The 18,387-nt window shown below is 46.7% G+C and overlaps 1 protein-coding gene across 4 annotated transcripts in view; it reads left to right on the forward strand.

Moving 5' to 3' along the window:
- SBF2 (SET binding factor 2) overlaps window positions 1-18,387 on the forward strand; it is a 245,472-nt gene that overhangs the window by 84,102 nt on the left and 142,983 nt on the right. For all 4 annotated transcript variants that reach the window (XM_077287271.1, XM_077287272.1, XM_077287274.1 and 1 more), the window contains exons 3-6: window positions 689-826; window positions 10,907-11,029; window positions 11,239-11,349; window positions 11,916-12,021. In XM_077287271.1, coding sequence (XP_077143386.1) covers window positions 689-826; window positions 10,907-11,029; window positions 11,239-11,349; window positions 11,916-12,021 — 478 coding nt within the window. The remainder of the gene's footprint in view (window positions 1-688; window positions 827-10,906; window positions 11,030-11,238; window positions 11,350-11,915; window positions 12,022-18,387) is intronic.

The raw sequence follows: 18,387 nt of genomic DNA on the forward strand, positions 1-18,387 counted from the left end.
AGAGGTCAGTGCTGCCTTTGTGGGAGCTCAGAGAATGGAAGTTGTATAGCCAGAGCAGGATCCATAGCAGCACAGAGTATTTCAGGAGAGGACAGCGCTGCCTTTGTGGGAACTCAGAGAATGGAAGTCGTATAACCAGAGCAGGATCCACAGCAGCACAGAGTATTTCAGGAGAGGACAGCGCTGCCTTTGTGGGAGCTCAGAGAGTGGAAGTTGTATAGGCAGAGCAGGATGCACAGCAGCACAGAGTATTTCTGGAGAGGACAGTGCTGCCCTTGTGGGAGCTCAGAGAGTGGAAGTTGTATAGGCAGAGCAGGATGCACAGCAACGCAGAGTATTTCAGGAGAGGACAGCGCTGCCCTTGGGGAGCTCAGAGAATGGAAGTTGTATAACCGGTGCAGGATTCACAGCAGCACAGTATTTTCTCCCATGTGGAGGGAAGGGGCTGAATGTGCTAGTAATCTATAGACAGGTGCTGAAAGTCAATGTGTCCTGTTGGAAAGCCACCCATGACCTGCGTTTTATCTAGCAGACTAGTTGTGCGGTCAGGGACGTCCCCTCTCCGGGGGGCTTATGTGTTTTCTGGTGCCCGGTCCCTGACACATTGCCCTCTGGTGATCTCCGCATGGCATCGTGCAGCCCATGTTCATCAGTCTAACAGATCTTTCTCTTTTTTTATCTTCTGCAGTTTTGTCAGCCAGGTGGATGGCAGCTTTCTCGAGAGCGGAAGCAGCCCACGTTCTTCGTGGTAGTGTTAACGGATATCGACTCGGACCGCCATTACTGCGCATGTCTGACGTTTTACGAGGCGGAGATCAACCTGCAGGTGAGAGAATGCGTCACCACTGCGCCAATGCAAATCTGATTTAAAGGGATCATCCGTAGTGATAAAGGTGAATTCTGCAACCTTCCAATGTGCACTGGTGGAAATTTCTTTAAAAAAAAGAAATTAAAAATAAAATGAATGCATTGCAAATTGCAGTTGAAATTGTTACTATTGGCTAATTACACTTCAATGTTTCTGTCTTCCATTATTTTCCATGATCTGTTTTTGCTGTCGGTGAATGTGAACAATTCTATTTCCATCCAAAGACTTTGGGTTTGTTACAGTGTTTCAGTGCAGCTGTTTCGCACACAGATTATTGTCCACACTGATACACTGAAACAAACCTGTCATCTGCAATAGCTATAGGGCTCGGCTAGTACCGGATACATACACTAATGACTACCCGTACGGTGCTCGGGGCAGATGGCGGTGACTGAGCCGTCCTGACTGAGTGCAGCCGTTCATCACACGAGCCTGGAGTTATACCCGGACATTGCAATCATCGTCAGTTCTGACACCGGAGATTTTTACACTTGTTTAAAAATAAGTCTGGAATAAGAAGCTGTTTTTCTTGCGATGACTTCTTCTCCCCCGCGTTCACGGACAGACCCTCTGCGGGATCATCTGGCGTCTTATCAGGATTCTTGCAGATAACGCCCGTGTCACGGTGGAGTCAGCGTTTCTTGCTCTTTCTCTCGATATCTCGAGGTTTGGAATCATATTCCTCGTTACTAATGTCTTCTGCTAATCCCTTATTAAGCAGTCGCAAGCTCTTGTAAACACCATGAAATCAATCCTCCCCCGCACCAATATTGACTGATATGAAGGATTTGGCGCAGGGTGCGGGGTCACGGGGATGAGATTCCATTCACCGTCCAACTCTAAATTGAATCATGGCTCCACTTCCGACCATCGCTGTACAGTTTACATCCAGATACAATCTAAGCTCGAGTCACTTGTTGGAATCTTAAATTACATAGTGTTTGTCTATAGTCACATCATCGAGGGCTGAAGGGGGGGGCAGCCTCTGTGTCCCCCATAAGGAGTGGCAGCCAGGGTGTCCTCATCAAATGTGTCTGCCAGGGTGTCCACATGATGGCTTGGCAGCTGGCTTGTTCTTAAGAGTGGAAACATGGGTGTCCACACTGAGGGGCGGCAGCCCGTGGTCGTTCTCGCTTAGGGGCGGCAGCCCGTGGTCGTTCTCGCTTAGGGGCGGCAGCCCGTGGTCGTTCTCGCTTAGGGGCGGCAGCCCGTGGTCGTTCTCGCCAAGGGGCGGCAGCCCGTAGTCGTTCTCGCTTAGGGGCGGCAGCCCGTGGTTGTTCTCGCTTAGGGGCGGCAGCCCGTGATTGTTCTCGCTTAGGGGCGGCCGCCCGTAATTGTTCTCGCTTAGGGGCGTCAGCCCGTAATTGTTCTCGCTTAGGGGCGTCAGCCCGTGGTTGTTCTCGCTTAGGGCCGGCAGCCCGTGGCCGTTCTCGCTTAGGGGCGGCAGCTCGTGGTAGTCCTTTCTATAAGGGCCGGCAGCCCGTGGCCGTTCTCACTTAGGGGCTGCAGCCCGTGGTAATTCTCGCTTAGGGGCGGCAGCCCGTGGTTGTTCTTGCTTAGGGGCGGCAGCCTGTGGTTGTTCTCGCCTAGGGGCGGCAACCCATGGTCGTTGAGGTAGCCCGTGGTCGTTCTTGCTTGGGGGCGGCAGCCCGTGGTCATTGCGGCTGCCCGTGGCTGTTCTCGCTTAGGGGCGGCAGCCTGTGGTCGTTATCACTTGGAGGCAGCAGCTTTGGGGTCACCCGCTCTTGGGGGCGGCAGTCCTGGGGTCGCCCCCATTCTGTTGGTGAGAGGGCCGGGGCAGAGCATTATATAGATGTAACTGCGCGGACCTTGTATCGAATCGAGCTGCCCGTTGTAGGATGATCAGCACATGCCATCTAAGTAAAGCCTCCCACGCCGCCGGTCTGGAGGGTCCCACATGCGGCTCTGCTGGTTTTGTTTATGAAGCATTTCTAACCACCTAATCTGATTTTTGTGACCCCAGGTCCCAGCAGACTCCAGATCTCGGAGTTTCCAGAACTCTGCAGCTGTGACTGATTCCCGGGCGCTCGTTCAGCGCGATTAATCTTGCAATAACTCGCATTAGTGAAATCTTCTGCATTTAATCTCATTTGAAGTCTGAGATATTTCTCTTTCACACAATTACCAGCAGAATGTGGAGATATGGCGCAGATGATGAGATCTGATCTCCTGCTGGCGATGCTAGTGATGCTCTTCATATCGGCGGTCCTTGCTGCCAGGACCCCTCCGCTGTTTATTGCCATCTTATACTCCAGCCACATTCAAAGCTGCATTCAAAATTCTACTAGTTTCTTGTTATAACCGCACAGCATTATTCCTGCAAGACCCAGTGTTACATATTCAAGTACTGGATGGTTATTTAAACTTTTTTGGGCTTGAACAATTTTTCGTTTTTGCAATTTGTATTTTTCTCCCAAGAGTCATAACTTTCTAGTTTTTTCTCCATAGCCATGTTAAGGCTTGAATTTTGCTGGACGAGTTGTACTATTGAATGATATTAATTTTTGTAGAAAGTGTACCAAAAAGTAGAGGAAAAAAATCCAAGTGCAGTCAAACGATGGGGGAAAAAAAACAGTACCAAAAGTAGTAAAAATGAATAAAATAAAAATATTTTAAAAAGTTGCTCCTGTATCTCCCATAGACTGTAAGGCTGAAATCACACATGCAGTCAATGCCAGGAGTGGATCCAGCAGGAAGAAGTACAAGTCCAGCCTTTTTATATGATGGCGTCCGTCTGCTCCCTGATAGAAGCCTCCTGCCCGGCGGAGGTGCGGAGAATCAGGCGCTTTTGGCTTACCGCCCCAATGAGGTCACTGACAATATATCAGCCGCCATTTTTAAGCAACAGGATCAAGTATTGACCAAATGTTAAACTTGGCCTGACCCGCTCGTAGATCTGTGTCCGTTTATACATGCAATACCCCAGTGTTTCTTTTACAGCATTCCTGTACGAGATTCAGCCCAATCATCCTTATGTCATCCATGGATCTGGCCAGCGCGTCTCCGAAAAATTAAACAATGAGATTTCCGGAGCGCGACCTTCTGTTTATTGGGCTCTTACCGCTAATCAGTCTTCAAGATTGACGTTCCTGGGATGAGTCTCCTGGGGCCAATATAACAGGCAGCTAAAACTCATACATGACAAGGAACCCCAAATTATAGGCGCTGTTGCAAATTTTTTTCAGTTGTTGTCAAAGTTTTTATATTTGTCTTCACATTCTACCCATTCATCATGTTAAAAATAAATCATCTAACCAATGTATTTTTTAGGACAGGAATTAGGCGATTTCCCCACTATCTCCCAGAATATTAAAAAATGCAGATTCCCGACCTCATTAGGGAGATAAAACCCAATTTCTCTTATAAGCTCCTGCTGGTTGTTTAATGAATGTGAGTGATCACCTATTAGGATCTGATTACTGGGATCCCCACCGATGGGCAGAACGGGGCACTTTAATCCCCATCAGTACGGAGCAGCAGTGCGTTTGCGTTCTTCCATCTGAGCATTAGCCCAGATAAAGCCTCATTCAGATGTATTAGAAAAAAAGACTGTTTTTCTTGACCTCCGCTCCTTTCATTCTCTATGGGGCTGCTGGAAAAAACCGAATGCAGCACTCATCAGTCCCATAACCCAATGCCGCTGCAGTCTAAAAGTGCCCCGTTCTGCCCGTTGTTGCAGGTTCCAGTAGACGGGCCACCACCGATCCATAATTATTACTGTTGATAGGTGATAATTTATTTTCACCCCTTTTAATGATGTTGTCCACTATTATGCCAGCCTAAGACTTGTGCACTACTATGATATTGATCTATCCTTAGGATAGCTAGGAGTGGATCCTTGGGATCAGGCTGAGCTCTCACATCCCCCTGCGATAGACAACCAACCCCAACTTGTGGCCAATGAGGTTATCTGCAAAACCCGTGCACTCATTCCCCCGTCATAAAGCTGAATTTATTCCATTGTTTTGTAGAAGTAGGAGTAAGTAGCTGAAACACTCTTCTAGATGCAGAAACTTTCACATTTGCAGAATTTTAATGTTGAGAAATACAAGGTTTCCTACATATATTAATGCAAAAATCTTGTTGTTAAGACATTTTGCATCTATTCCTGCCCCCAGTTCAGTGTCTGTCTGTCCTTTTCGCTGGCGGTCTGCCCCCAATCACCACCCCCCGTCTGTCGCCCCCTTGCCAGTCCTGTCCACCGTGTCTGTTGTATTGATGACCCCCATTGTGTTCCTGACTCGTGTCGATCTCCTGGCACGGTCCTCCTGAGGAGTAGTGAGGTGACGGCTGACATGTTGTGGAGCGGTTCCTCTTCATGCTTTATCTGTTTCTGGTTATTTTAATGACGTGTTTTGGCTTTGTGTTGGTTTGATTGTCCGAGCATCGCTGAGAGATGAGTCAGGAGCTCCAGGGTCACAACCATCACCTCTTGTACTTTCTGCAATACCGCAGTACGTGACTTGTGATCGAGCTGCCGTGCTCGCCCCGTCCTGCCGCGCTCTGCGCCCCCTCATCAGATACCTCCACCACCTGATGGAGACGCACCAGGAACGCTTGCTGGGAACTTGCGCAATTCTCCACAAAATAAATCCATTACATTTTTCAATATTGGGAGAAATTCTTGGCTTCTGCTTTTTTCTTTATTTTTTACCTCTGTCCATCCAAGTAAAATGCAGATGCTGTGATTTGTTCCGAGGGACTAAAAGTCCAAAATAACTTCCTAACAAATCAGCCAAAAATACCGGCTACATGCCCTAATATAACCAGGCCAGTGGCCCGAGATGAAGAGCGCAATGTGCCAACATGGTGCGCGGCCCTCTGTGCGAAGTGCTGGCAAAACTAGAATGCGTTTGAGCTGGCATATTTTTTAAGAACTTGCTGTTCCTGTATAAGGATGGAGAAATGTGTGGGAATTAGAGCCGCGTCTTCCTTTCCCACCTCTCCCTTCTTCCCCTTACCTCCTCTCTTGCCTCTTTCTGTTTCCTCTTCCTTTCCTCATTTTCCTCCTTCCTTTTATCCTCCAGTCCCTCACTCCTTATATATTTGCTTTATATGCTGTTCCATTGTTCCAAATCTCCATCCTTCCCTTCTCTTATCATTTCCTTATTCCTTCTTGTCCTCCATTCTCTTATCTATCTTCCTTGCTTCACCTTCCCTTCTTCTACAGTTTCCTACCTTGTTCAGTCTCTCTTAGTTTTCTTACACTACTTTTTTTACTTCTTCCTTCCTTCCTTTCCTTCATACTATTCTTGTTGCTTTCCCTCTCTTTTCTTCTATTATTTCTTTCCTTTTTCAGTCACTTCTCATCTTATTGGTCCCTAATCCTGTCTTCTTCCCTCTTTGCTCCCTGTCTTCCCCTGTCCTTTCCTTTGTACTATGCTGTTTCCTCTTCCTTTTCAACCTTTTCCAGTTACAACTTGTCTCCTTGTCATCTTTTCTCCCGCCCTTTTCTTCTTTTCTCGCCCTTTTCTTCTTTTCTCGTCCTTTTCTTCTTTTCTCCCGCCCTTTTCTTCTTTTCTCCCGCCCTTTTCTTCTTTTTCTCCCGCCCTTTTCTTCTTTTTCTCCCGCCCTTCTCTTCTTTTTCTCCCGCCCTCTTCTTTTCTCCCACCATTTCCCCTTCTTTGCTTTACCTTTTCCTCTTCTTCCTTAATTTCTTTCCTTGTTCAGTCACTTCTCGGCTCTTTCTGTTTTCTTGCGCCTTCCTTCCTGTGCACAGTCCTCCTTCCGCTGCCTTCTTTCTTCCATCATTTCCTTTACTGTTCAGTCACTTCTTTCTTGTCTCCTCTCTCCTTTCCTCCTTCCTTTCTACTATTCTAGTTCTTCTATATTTTGCTCTTTCTCCTTCACTTTCCTGTCTTCCATTCCTTCCTCCTTCCCTCATTCTCTCTCCATCTTTTTAGTTATAGTATTTGGCATGATCCACTTGGGCTTAAGACTTGGTTTACATAAATGTGTTACTTTTTTCTTATACGGACCACAACTCCCAGACTGGCCGGGGGTCTCCTGTCCCAAAGTTGTGTCCGCATATATCCCTATGAGTCTGCTAGTTCTGGTCAGGAGAAGAATGAAGGATCCAGTTTCTGACCCAGATATATGTAAAATAGATTCTTTTATTCGCAAAAAGTTACAATTTGTGACAAAAAGTAAAACGAATGTACCCTCATTCTAAGGTGTGAGGGGAGGACCTGGGGGGTCTCATCATCAGACGCGTTTCGAGCGCTACTTACGCTCTTAAACTTGGTCTTAAAGATCCTTTCTTCTGGCAGATCATCTTACATCAGCCTTCATAAGAAAGCACGTTCCTCATTGACCCTTGTAAACATGAATGGGAGCAACTTAATACAAATTTGGAAAGCTTGCAGCAAACAACTCTACGCTGTAAACAGGTGACCGCCGCTCGCTCTGCCTGCCTGTGAGGATGAAACGATCGGGATAAACAGCCGTTAATTTGTATCTTTCGTTCTGGCAAGGTCTAATCTGTAGGGATAAGAGAAGAATGAAAACATTGTTTGATCCAGAACAGACACGAGAGACGAAACATCTGCAATAAGCAGGAGGGCAGAACAGGACCGCGGGCACAGTGCTGCAGGGACAGTGCTGCAGGGACAGTGCTGCAGGGACAGTGCTGCAGGGACAGTGCTGCAGGGACAGTGCTGCAGGGACAGTCACAGGATCACCTTTCCTTCTCCAGACAGTCATTCTTCCAGACATTAAAAAATGTCTGAAAAAAATAACTTTACCCCAGTCCTCTGAAGTCCAATCCCGCTACCTTCTGCAGAAAGTTAGTATGTAAGGAGTACAAGGATGGGACCAAGGAGGACTAAAAGAATCATTGAATGACACTCTGAATCAAGAAGCTCAGGATGAACATGAAAGCTAATCCAATGCTTCAGTGCATGAACTTGGTGTAGAGAATGCTGCATCAGTGGACTTCTCACACGTTCTTGTCCCTTTATTTATGGTGGATTTTAACATCTTGCTGGCGTCACGTTCCGGATCGTTAGCGATGGCTCCTGATTGGACTGTATCATGGAGTATAACCCCTGTCATGTGTCCTCTTCACAAGTCTTTTGTTTGGTAGCAACCCCACCGCAACAATGTTCCAGAGCGGCGAGGAGTGCGCCATTTACCGCTGGAAGGATTACACTCGCTGACTTCTGGTTTGATAAATTGATCTGTTTTCTCGCTGCGCAGATTTTTATACGAGGCCAGGTGTCGTCTTATATAACGGCGCTGCGCTGGAATGTTCCACAACTCGATCGACTCTGAGAAAACAAGGACCAGGCGGAAAATAAATGTCATTGTCTCATTTGTTTTCCCATAGAAAAATACAGATTTAAAGGGCAAGTCCAGGCTTATGTCTCTAGGCCTGATCACTCGGCTGGTGGCGGGGCTTATTTACTAATGCAAGTTTCATAAGACCTACACATGTCTTATACATTTTTCCTGATTTTTCAAGATTTCCAATACACAGTGCTTGCAGCACATAGTATTTCAGGAGACGAGTAAGCTAATTTTTATGAGCGGTACAGAGGGAAAGGAGTGGGGTCGCAGGGGAATAGTGTGCTGATCTTTGGGGACAACACAAATTGGGACCCGCATAGTAGTAGCAAGGTGCCCAGCTGTACAGAGGATTTTGGGAGAAAAGTTTGCTGATCATATAGGAAGTCACAGAGCAATGGCAAGGAAAGAACAGGATCTCAAGCAGCGCAGAGTATTTCAGGAGTAGTGTTCTGATCTTGCGGAATTTCAGACTGACGGCAGCATAGCTGAAGGGGCAGGATCTCAAGCAGCGCAGAGTATTTAAAGAGAAGTAATCTGCTGATCTGGTAGAATGTCAGACTGAACGTTACATAATAGTAGGATTACCAGCTGCGCAGAGTATTTCAGGAGGAGTAGCGCGCTGATCTGGTAGAATGTCAGACTGACAGCTACATAGTTGGAAGGAGCAGGATCTCAAGCAGCGCAGAGTATTTCAGAAGAGTACGAACTTAGCAGGAAGAACAAGGTCTTCCAGTATTTTGAGAGCAGAGTATGCTGATCTTGTAGGAGTTCTTGGGCTAATGGTTTCATAGTAGTAGTTGGATCGCGAGCAGCACAGAGTATTTCAGGAGAGACATTTGGTGATAATGGAGGAGATTCCAAGTTAAAATCACCATAGTAGAAACAGTCGGACCATCCAGTATTTTGTGTGAGGTCTGGAGCTGATGGCTACACAGTAGAAGTAGAATCCCTGGCAGAACAGAGTATTCCAGGAGAGGAGTGGGCTGATCGTCCGCTAATGTACCGCTGGTAGGTAGGACGGGTCATCATCCTTGCATCCTAGCAGTTGTAGATGTGTGACGACTCCTCGGTTTTTGTTTAGCTTTTTCCCTGGTCACACAGAATATCTGAGAAAATCAACAAATGCATGTGTGTGGGAATTGTGGGAGCCCTTCTTCTAGCAGAATGTTCCCAGCTGTGTAGCTGTGAAGGCAGCAGTCGGGTTCCCGGCCTCGTCGCAGGGCTGATGGATCGGATCTGCCCTGGTAGAGAATTTACCAGTCTGTCCTGTCTGAATCTGCTCCTGAAGAGTTACACCACCCTGACGGCAGCCGTATCTCTGCGTGACTCTCCTGTCACTTACCAAATCTAGTCTGCCGAGATCAAACCGTGGAGACCTGGCGAGAGGCTTGTCAGTCCTGCCCCTGACTCTGACCACCATAAATCAGAGCCTCGCTCCAAACTATGAAATAGCCATAAATCTCTATAAAACAACATGGGACCTGGCTGCAGGGGATGAAGGCGAGCTCGGTGTTAGGGCAGACCCTGTTTATTCTAGTTGTAGTACTGGTAATATGGCTGAGGATCTAAGGTGTGAGTAGGGAGACGTATGGGCTATGCGATGCTCTCTGGGAAATAAAACATGCAAATGGATTATTCCCCGAGCTCTCCTCCTCTGTATGAAGCTACGGTATTTGCAAGGTAGTTTGGCTGTAATTTTGTTATCTCCGCTGCTCTTTAGTGAATGGATAAGCTGCATCCTCAGTGATGTCACCACTGCTCTCTAGTGAACGGATAGGCTGCATTCTCAGTGATGTCACCGCTGCTCTCTAGTGAATGGATAAGCTGCATCCTCAGTGATGTCACCACTGCTCTCTAGTGAATGGATAGGCTCCATTCTCAGTGATGTCACCGCTGCTCTCTAGTGAATTCATAGGCTGCATCCTTAGTGATGTAACCACTGCTCTCTAGTGAACTAATAGGCTGCATCCTCAGTGATGTCACCACTGCTCTCTAGTGAACGGATAGGCTGCATCCTCAGTGATGTCACCACTGCTCTCTAGTGAATGGATAGGTTGCATTCTCAGTGATGTCACCGCTGCTCTCTAGTGAATGGATAGGCTGCATTCTCAGTGATGTCACCGCTGCTCTCTAGTGAATGGATAGGCTGCATCCTCAGTGATGTCACTGCTCTCTTGTGAATGGATAGCTTGCATCCTCAGTGATGTCACCACTGCTCTCTAGTGAATTCATAGGCTGCATCCTTAGTGATGTCACCACTGCTCTCTAGTGAACTAATAGGCTGCATCCTCAGTGATGTCACCACTGCTCTCTAGTGAACGGATAGGCTGCATCCTCAGTGATGTCACCACTGCTCTAGTGATTGATTGGCCACATCCTCAGTGATGTCACCTTTGCTCTTTAATGAAAGGTCGCCTGTCACTCGATTCATGCTACCCAAACTGTTCGTTTGCAACACATGGCGATCCCTGCATGTATTACGACTTTCGAACTGCTGCAAGACATGCAGCCGTGGGGACTCGAACATATAATTCGAGCATGCCGAAGACACTTGGTTAGCACACGAGCATGCTCAGATAACACCTCCCAGCACGCTTGCTCATCACTAATGTGCGTGCATCCCCCGCGATAGTTTATAGACCCTCTTCTGCGTATACTCACAATGTTCTATTCTCCGATTGCAGATTTGATTGTTTTATAAACTTATTGCATCTTTTTAATACTTGTCAGGGAACAAAGCACGATCACAGCGATGGCGACGATGACGATTCTGGATTAATTCAACCAGCGCAAGTGTTTGCTCCGAAGAGTTTGGTGCTGGTGTCCAGATTAGACTATCCAGAAATATTCAGGGTCAGTATAACAAAACCCTCCATTATTTATCTTCACGTCCCGCAGTAAGCAGAGTTTGCAGTCACTGTAACTAATGTTCTTGGCAGAAGAGCTTGCGCTCTAAGTGCAGAGCTTCTTACGGATGACAGCACCCTATACTACACCGTGCCCACGGTCCCGACGGGGTGTCTTCTCTGCCTTGACGTTGCGTTTGTCGTTCTCTTTCGCAGGCCTGCCTCGGGCTGATCTATACCGTTTATGTGGACAGTCTGAATGTGTCGCTGGAGAACCTGGTCGCCAACCTCGTAACCTGTATCATCCCAGGAGCCGGCGGGTCGCAGGTAATGACGCTCCGCAGCACGACTTCTGCCTTTAGTTTACCGTTGTAGTTATTTTTTGGTCTCCCTTTATTTTCCTGCTCTGGCGGAATTAGAGGATATGACCAGTCTGAGGATTCATTATAGAAAATGCAGCGCTCTCTTGGGGCATGTGAAGGTACAGTGCGGACGTCGCCCCCCTCAGGGGTCACACCTGGGTCCTTCTTCCCACGCTCTACTTGTAGACTGGATTCATGATTGGTGCTGATCCGATGTCTCCTCTACTTCACCACATATAATAGCACACCTCTGCCTGTTCTTCCCTGTTCTTAAAGGGGTGCAAAAGGCAGAAGGCAGAGTTCAGCTCCTGCTGACCTTTCCCCTTTACATCCTCATTATGGCTGTGCTGCGGTGATATAGCAGCATTATGGGTGACATTACCAGTCTAGATATACCTGTTCATTCAGATGTTGCAGCCATTTTCTTTATTTTTAACTTTTTCCAGCCTCTTACGCCTGATGGGAGAGCGATTTACAGGAATTGTCCCCACAGCCGACGCGGCCATGACAGTCTCTTTTCTCTTTTTGCAGAAACTATTCTCTTTGGGAGCCGGAGACCGTCAGCTGATTCAGACGCCCCTATATGACAGTCTGCCAGTGACGGGCACCAGCGTGGCGCTGCTATTTCAGCAACTCGGTAAGGATGTGACACCCCCACCACCCCTGCGCCAATTCAGTATTTTTTGGTGCAAACTACACCATAAGGCAGGGGTGGGCAATTAATTTTCCCGAGGGGCCACATGTGAGAACATGATTGATGTGGAGGCTCCGAACCAATAGGCTGAAATTAATTCTGCTCAATGTTAATGTGAACATATAAATTATTATTATTTTATAATGTTTTATCATTTAATCTTGAGCAGAATTAAGTATACTGACATCCCTCTATATACAGTATGAGCCCTCACACAACCGCCCTATATACAGTGTGCGCCCCACATAGCCTCCTATATACAGTGAGCCCCCACATAGCCCCATATACACAGTGTGAGCCCCCAAGTAGCCTCCTATATACAGTGTGAGCCCCCACATAGCCCCCTATATACAGTATGAGCCCCTGCATAGCCCCCTATATACAGTGTGAGCCCCCACATAGCCCCCTATATACAGACACACATTCACGCACACATATATGTATATATACAATCTATATAAAAGACACATACTCGCCTTGCTCCTGTTCCCCCGGCGCTCCGGTGGTCTTTTCTGTGTGCGCTGACGCTCTGAATAGCAGACGTGATGTAGTGTCGTTACCATGTCTGCTGTGTCAGTCGCACACCCTTGATTGGTGGAAGAAAAAGCCATCGGTGCCATGCCTCCACCATTGTATTCACTGCTATCCGCTTCCTGATGATGCAGATAGCGGTGAAGTCGGGTGGAGAAGGACAATCACATGGTGTGGTCCGCGGGCCACTGTTTTCAGTTTTTCGTCTGTCTCGGTCCATGGGCAATACTGGTACAGCCAGAGGGCCAGATCTGGTGGTCCATGTCTACCATAAGGCTATGTGCACACTGTCATTTAGTATTGAGAGCAGGTTGCTTCCAAGCAGAAGCCGCCCAAAAAATGAACATGTCGCTTCTCTTACCACTTCATGGTTTCCAAACTCTGAAGCGATTAACCCCTTAACGACCGCCAATACGCCATTTAACGGCGGCAGTTAAGGGTACTTAAACCACAGCGCCGTTAATTAACGCGATTTCCCATTTAATTTCTCTGTCCTCCGATGTGATCGCACATCAGAGGACAGAGAAATGGGGTCCCCGATCGCCCCCCGATACTCACCTGTCTTCCCCGGTGCTCCTCGTGGCTCCCGATGGGCGCCGCCATCTTCTTCCGGCCAAAAAATGGCGGGCGCACTGCGCCTGCCGGCCGGCACCCGGGAGATCTTTGGGGTCTCGGCTGCCGGGGGTAGCCGAGACCCCAAAGAACATGACCGGGGTCGGTTTTTACCGACCCCTGTTTTGTGATCGCTGATAATTAACTGTTTACCGGCGACAGCAAAAAAAAAAAAAAAAAAAAGCGATGTGTAATTCTCTGTCCTCTGATGTGATCGCACATCAGAGGACAGAGAAATAGGGGGATTCGGGGACCCTGTTATACTTACCGGTGTCCCTGGGCCCTCCTGTGTCCCCTCCTGGCCGCCGGCGTCTTCCTTCGGTAAGAAAATGGCAGGTGCATGCGCAGTGCGCCCGCCATGATCGGCCGGCCAGCAGCTAGAGGAGTTGGGACTAAAATTAGGATTAGGGTTGGGGCTAAAGTTAGGGTTAAAGTTGGGGCTAAATTTAGGGTTAGGGCTAAATTTAGGGTTAGGGTTGGGGCTAAATTTAGGGTTGGGGCTAAATTTAGGGTTAGGGTTGGGGCTAAATTTAGGGTTAGGGCTAAAGTTAGGGTTGGGGCTAAATTTGGGGTTAGGGTTGGGGCTAAATTTAGGGTTAGGGCTAAATTTAGGGGTTAGGGTTGGGGCTAAATTTAGGGTTAGGGTTGGGGCTAAATTTAGGGTTAGGGTTGGGGCTAAATTTAGGGTTAGGGTTGGGGCTAAATTTAGGGTTAGGGTTGGGGCTAAATTTAGGGTTAGGGTTGGGGCTAAATTTAGGGTTAGGGTTGGGGCTAAATTTAGGGTTGGGGTTAAAGTTAGGGCTAGGGTTAAGGTTAGGGTTGGGGCTAAATTTAGGGTTAGGGTTGGGGCTAAAGTTAGGGTTAGAGTTGGGATTAGGGTTAGGGTTTGGATTAGGGTTGGCATTAGGGTTACTTTTGGGATTAGGGTTAAGACTAGGGTTGGGATTAGGGTTAGGGGTGTATTGGGATTAGGGTTATGTTTGAGGTTAGGATTGAGATTAGGATTAGGGGTGTGTTGGATTTAGGGTTCTGATTAGGGTTATGGTTGTTTTGGGGTTAGGGTTGTGATTATCGTTAGGGTTGTGATTAGGATTATGGATCGGGTTGGGATTAGGGTTAGGGGTGTGTTGGCGTTAAGGTTGGAGTTAGAATTGGGGGGTTTCCACTGTTTAGGTACATCAGGGGGTCTCTAAACGCCACAACCAATTTTGCGCTCAAAAAGTCAAATGGTGCTCTCTCCCTTCTGAGCTCTGCCGTGTGCCCAGACAGTGGTTTACGCCCACATATGGGGCATCAGCGTACTCTGGATAAATTGGACAACAACCTTTGGGGTTTAATTTCTCCTGTTACCCTTGTGAAAATAAAAACTTGGGGGCTAAAAAATCTTTTTTGTGGAAATGTTTTTATTTTTTATTTTCACGACTCTGCATTATAAACTTCTGTGAAGCACTTGGGCATTCAAAGTTCTCACAACACATCTAGATAAGTTCCTTGGGGGGGTCTAGTTTCCAAAATGGGGTCACATGTGGGGGGTTTCTACTGTTTAGGTATATCAGGGGCTCTGCAAACGCAACATAACGCCCGCAGACCATTCTATCAAAGTCTGCATTCCAAAACGGCGCTCCTTCCCTTCCGAGCTCTGCCGTGCACCCAAACAGTGGTCCCCCCCACACATGGGGTATCAGTGTACTCAGGACAAATTGGACAACAACTTTTGGGGTCCAATTTCTCTTGTTACCCTTGTGAAAATAAAAACTTGGGCGCTAAAAAATCTTTTTTGTGGAAAAAAATATTTTATTTTCACGACTCTGCATTATAAACTTCTGTGAAGCACTTGGGCATTCAAAGTTCTCACCACACATCTAGATAAGTTCCATGGGGGGTCTACTTTCCAAAATGGGGTCACTTGTGGGGGTTTTCTACTGTCTAGGTACATCAGGGGCTCTGCAAACACAACATAATGCCCGCAGACCATTCTATCAAAGTCTGCATTCCAAAACGGCGCTCCTTCCCTTCCGAGCTCTGCCATGCGCCCAAACAGTGGTTTACCCCCACATATGGGGTATCAGCCTACTCAGCATAAATTGCACAATAAATTTTGGGGTCCAATTTCTCCTGTTACCCTTGTGAAAGTAAAAATTTTGGGGTGAAAAGATCATTTTTGTGGAAAAAATGATTTTTTATTTTCATGGCTCTACATTATAAACTTCTGTGAGGCAGTTGGGGGTTCATAGTGCTCACCACACATCTAGATAAGCTCTTTGGGGGGTCTAGTTTCCAAAATGGTGTCACTTGTGTGGGGTTTCTACTGATTAGGTACATCAGGAGCTCTGCAAATGCAACATGACGCCCGCAGACCATCCCATCAAAGTCTGCATTCCAAACGGCGCTCCTTCCCTTCCGAGCCCCGATGGGTGCCCAAACAGTGCCCCCCCACATATGGGGTATCAGCGTACTCAGGACAAACTGGTCAACAGATTTTGGGGTCCAATGTCTCCTGTTACCCTTGAGAAAATAAAAAATTGCAGGCTAAAAAATCATTTTTGAGGGAAAAAAAAAGGATTTTTTATTTTCACGGCTCTACGTTATAAATTTCTGTGAAGCACTTGGGGGTTTAAAGTACTCACCACACATCTAGATAAGTTCCTTAAGGGGTCTAGTTTCCAAAATGGGGTCACTTGTGGGGGTTTCTACTGTTTAGGCACATCAGGGGCTCTCCAAACCCGACATGGTGTCCGATCTCAATTCCAGGCAATTCTACATTGATAAAGTAAAACGGCACTCCTTCACTTCCAAGCTCTGTGGTGCGCCCAAACAGTGGTTTACCCCCACATATGGGGTATCGACATACTCAGAAGAAATTGCACAACAACTTTTGTGGTCTAATTTCTCCTGTTACCCTTGTGAAAATAAGAATTTGTGGGCGAAAAGATTATTTTTGTGTAAACAAATGCGATTTTTTTTATTTTCACGGCTCTACTTTATAAACTTCTGTGAAGCACTTGGGGGCTCAAAGTGCTCACCACACATCTAGATAAGTTCCTTAAGGGGTCTAGTTTCCAAAATGGTGTCACTTGTGGGGGGTTTCCACTGTTTAGGCACATCAGGGGCTCTCCAAACGTGACATGGCATCCGATCTCAATTCCAGCCAATTTTGCATTGCAAAAACGGCGCTCCTTTTCTTCCAAGCTCTGCGGTGCGCCCAAACAGTGGTTTACCCCCACATATGGGGTATCGGCGTATTCAGGAGAAATTGCACAACAAAATTTATGGTTTCTGTGAAAATAAAAAAAAAATGGTTCTGAAGTAAAATGTTTGCAAAAAAAGTTAAATGTTCATTTTTTCCTTCCACATTGTTTCAGTTCCTGTGAAGCACGTAAAGGGTTAATAAACTTCTTGAATGTGGTTTTGAGCAGCTTGAGGGGTGCAGTTTTTAGAATGGTGTCACACTTGGTTATTTTCTATCATATAGACCCCTCAAAATGACTTCAAATGTGATGTGGTCCCTAAAAAAAATGGTGTTGTAAAAATGAGAAATTGCTGGTCAACATTTAACCCTTATAACTCCCTAACAAAAAATAATTTTGTTTCCAAAATTGTGCTGATGTAAAGTAGACATGTGGAAAATGTTATTTATTAACTATTTTTTGTGACATATCTCTCTGATTTAAGGGAATAAAAATACAAAGTTTGAAAATTGCAAAATTTTAAAAATTTTCGCCATATTTCCGTTTTTTTCGTAAATAATCGCAAGTAATATCGAAATGTTACTACTAACATGAAGTACAATATGTCACGAGAAAACAGTCTCAGAATCAGCAGGATCTGTTAAAGCATTCCAGAGTTATAACCTCATCGTGACAGTGGTCAGAATTGTAAAAATTGGCTCGGTCATTAAGTACCAAATTGGCTCTGTCACTAAGGGGTTAAAGGTCATGACTTGTGAGGAGCGATCTTGCTGGGATAAAGTGTTATCTGAGCATGCTCCGGTGCCTGAAAAGGCCTGAAGAAGGCGCTGTGTGCACTTTTTTTTTTTGCACTGTCCGGTTTATAAATCCTTTCCTCCCTGTGCGTGCGAAGTCGATGCCGCGTGGTCCCATAATGAGGACCAGTGCTGGGGGACCCTATAAATAATAGGGCAGAAGCACGTTACCCTATGATGATGTCTGCTCCAGTAAATCTGGGGCCCATTTGTGTAATAAACGGTGGCATCTAGTTCTATATGTAGCATCTCTCCCCTCTGGCTAATGGAGGGAGATCCCAACGGGCCATGTGATAGGTGGGCATCCAACCTCTGCTTCCCTCCGTCAGGCAATGAGCGTGTTATCTAACTAATAAGACATCATTGTCTTGTCTCCAGGAGCCGTCTGACATGTGCCAGGGGCTACTGCGTGCCATAAATCATCAATATAGCAGTCAGTATTGCCGGTAATTCTAATGGAAGCCTCGCCAATATTAATCTCCGCCGCCGTTCTCTTATCCCATCACTCAGAAAGGTGATTAAAATTGAGTTTTTATGACCGTCTTCATCACCTCCGTAGAGCCCGGAGCCCTCCCTTTACTGTTATTATCCAGACCATAAATCCCAGCACGTCTCCTGTATAAATCTCATTATGGGGCAGCAGAGCTGTGTGTGTCAGGGCTGTGATTTACGAGCATTCCTGGGGGCCATATCTTATATTACTGTAACATAGCGGGGCCTGACCTGTGTCTGGTGCAGGAGATAGGGGGCTTCCAGTAAGAGCTGGCCCTAGGAGGTGGGGGGCCGTGTTTACCAAGGGTGCAACGGAATTGTAGAATTCCCATTTCTGCATTGATGGGGGGGGCTCCTCTCCGTCCACCGGGGAATGGGGCACATACTTGATTTGAGGGTCTCGTTCTCCAGGTGTCGGAGCTTCCCACATCTCAGGATGCTTACAGGCAATCTCTTCATCATGTAATAATATAATACTTTCTGTGCCTGGGACAGTGTCGCTCCGCCACCGGCATTACTGTACTAAAGCAGGAAAATCACCAGAATGGCAGGATTGTCCTGAACGGGTCTGAGCCGCTGAGCACTCGCTGATGGTTTTCCGGGAAATCGTACAGAAAAAAAAAAAAGGAAAATCCTTAAATCCTTCTGCACATTAGATTTGGCTGCTAAAATTAGTGCACAGCTATTAACCC

Source organism: Ranitomeya variabilis, chromosome 2 (assembly GCF_051348905.1).
Source record: "Ranitomeya variabilis isolate aRanVar5 chromosome 2, aRanVar5.hap1, whole genome shotgun sequence".
Classification (NCBI taxonomy): Eukaryota; Metazoa; Chordata; class Amphibia; order Anura; family Dendrobatidae; genus Ranitomeya; species Ranitomeya variabilis.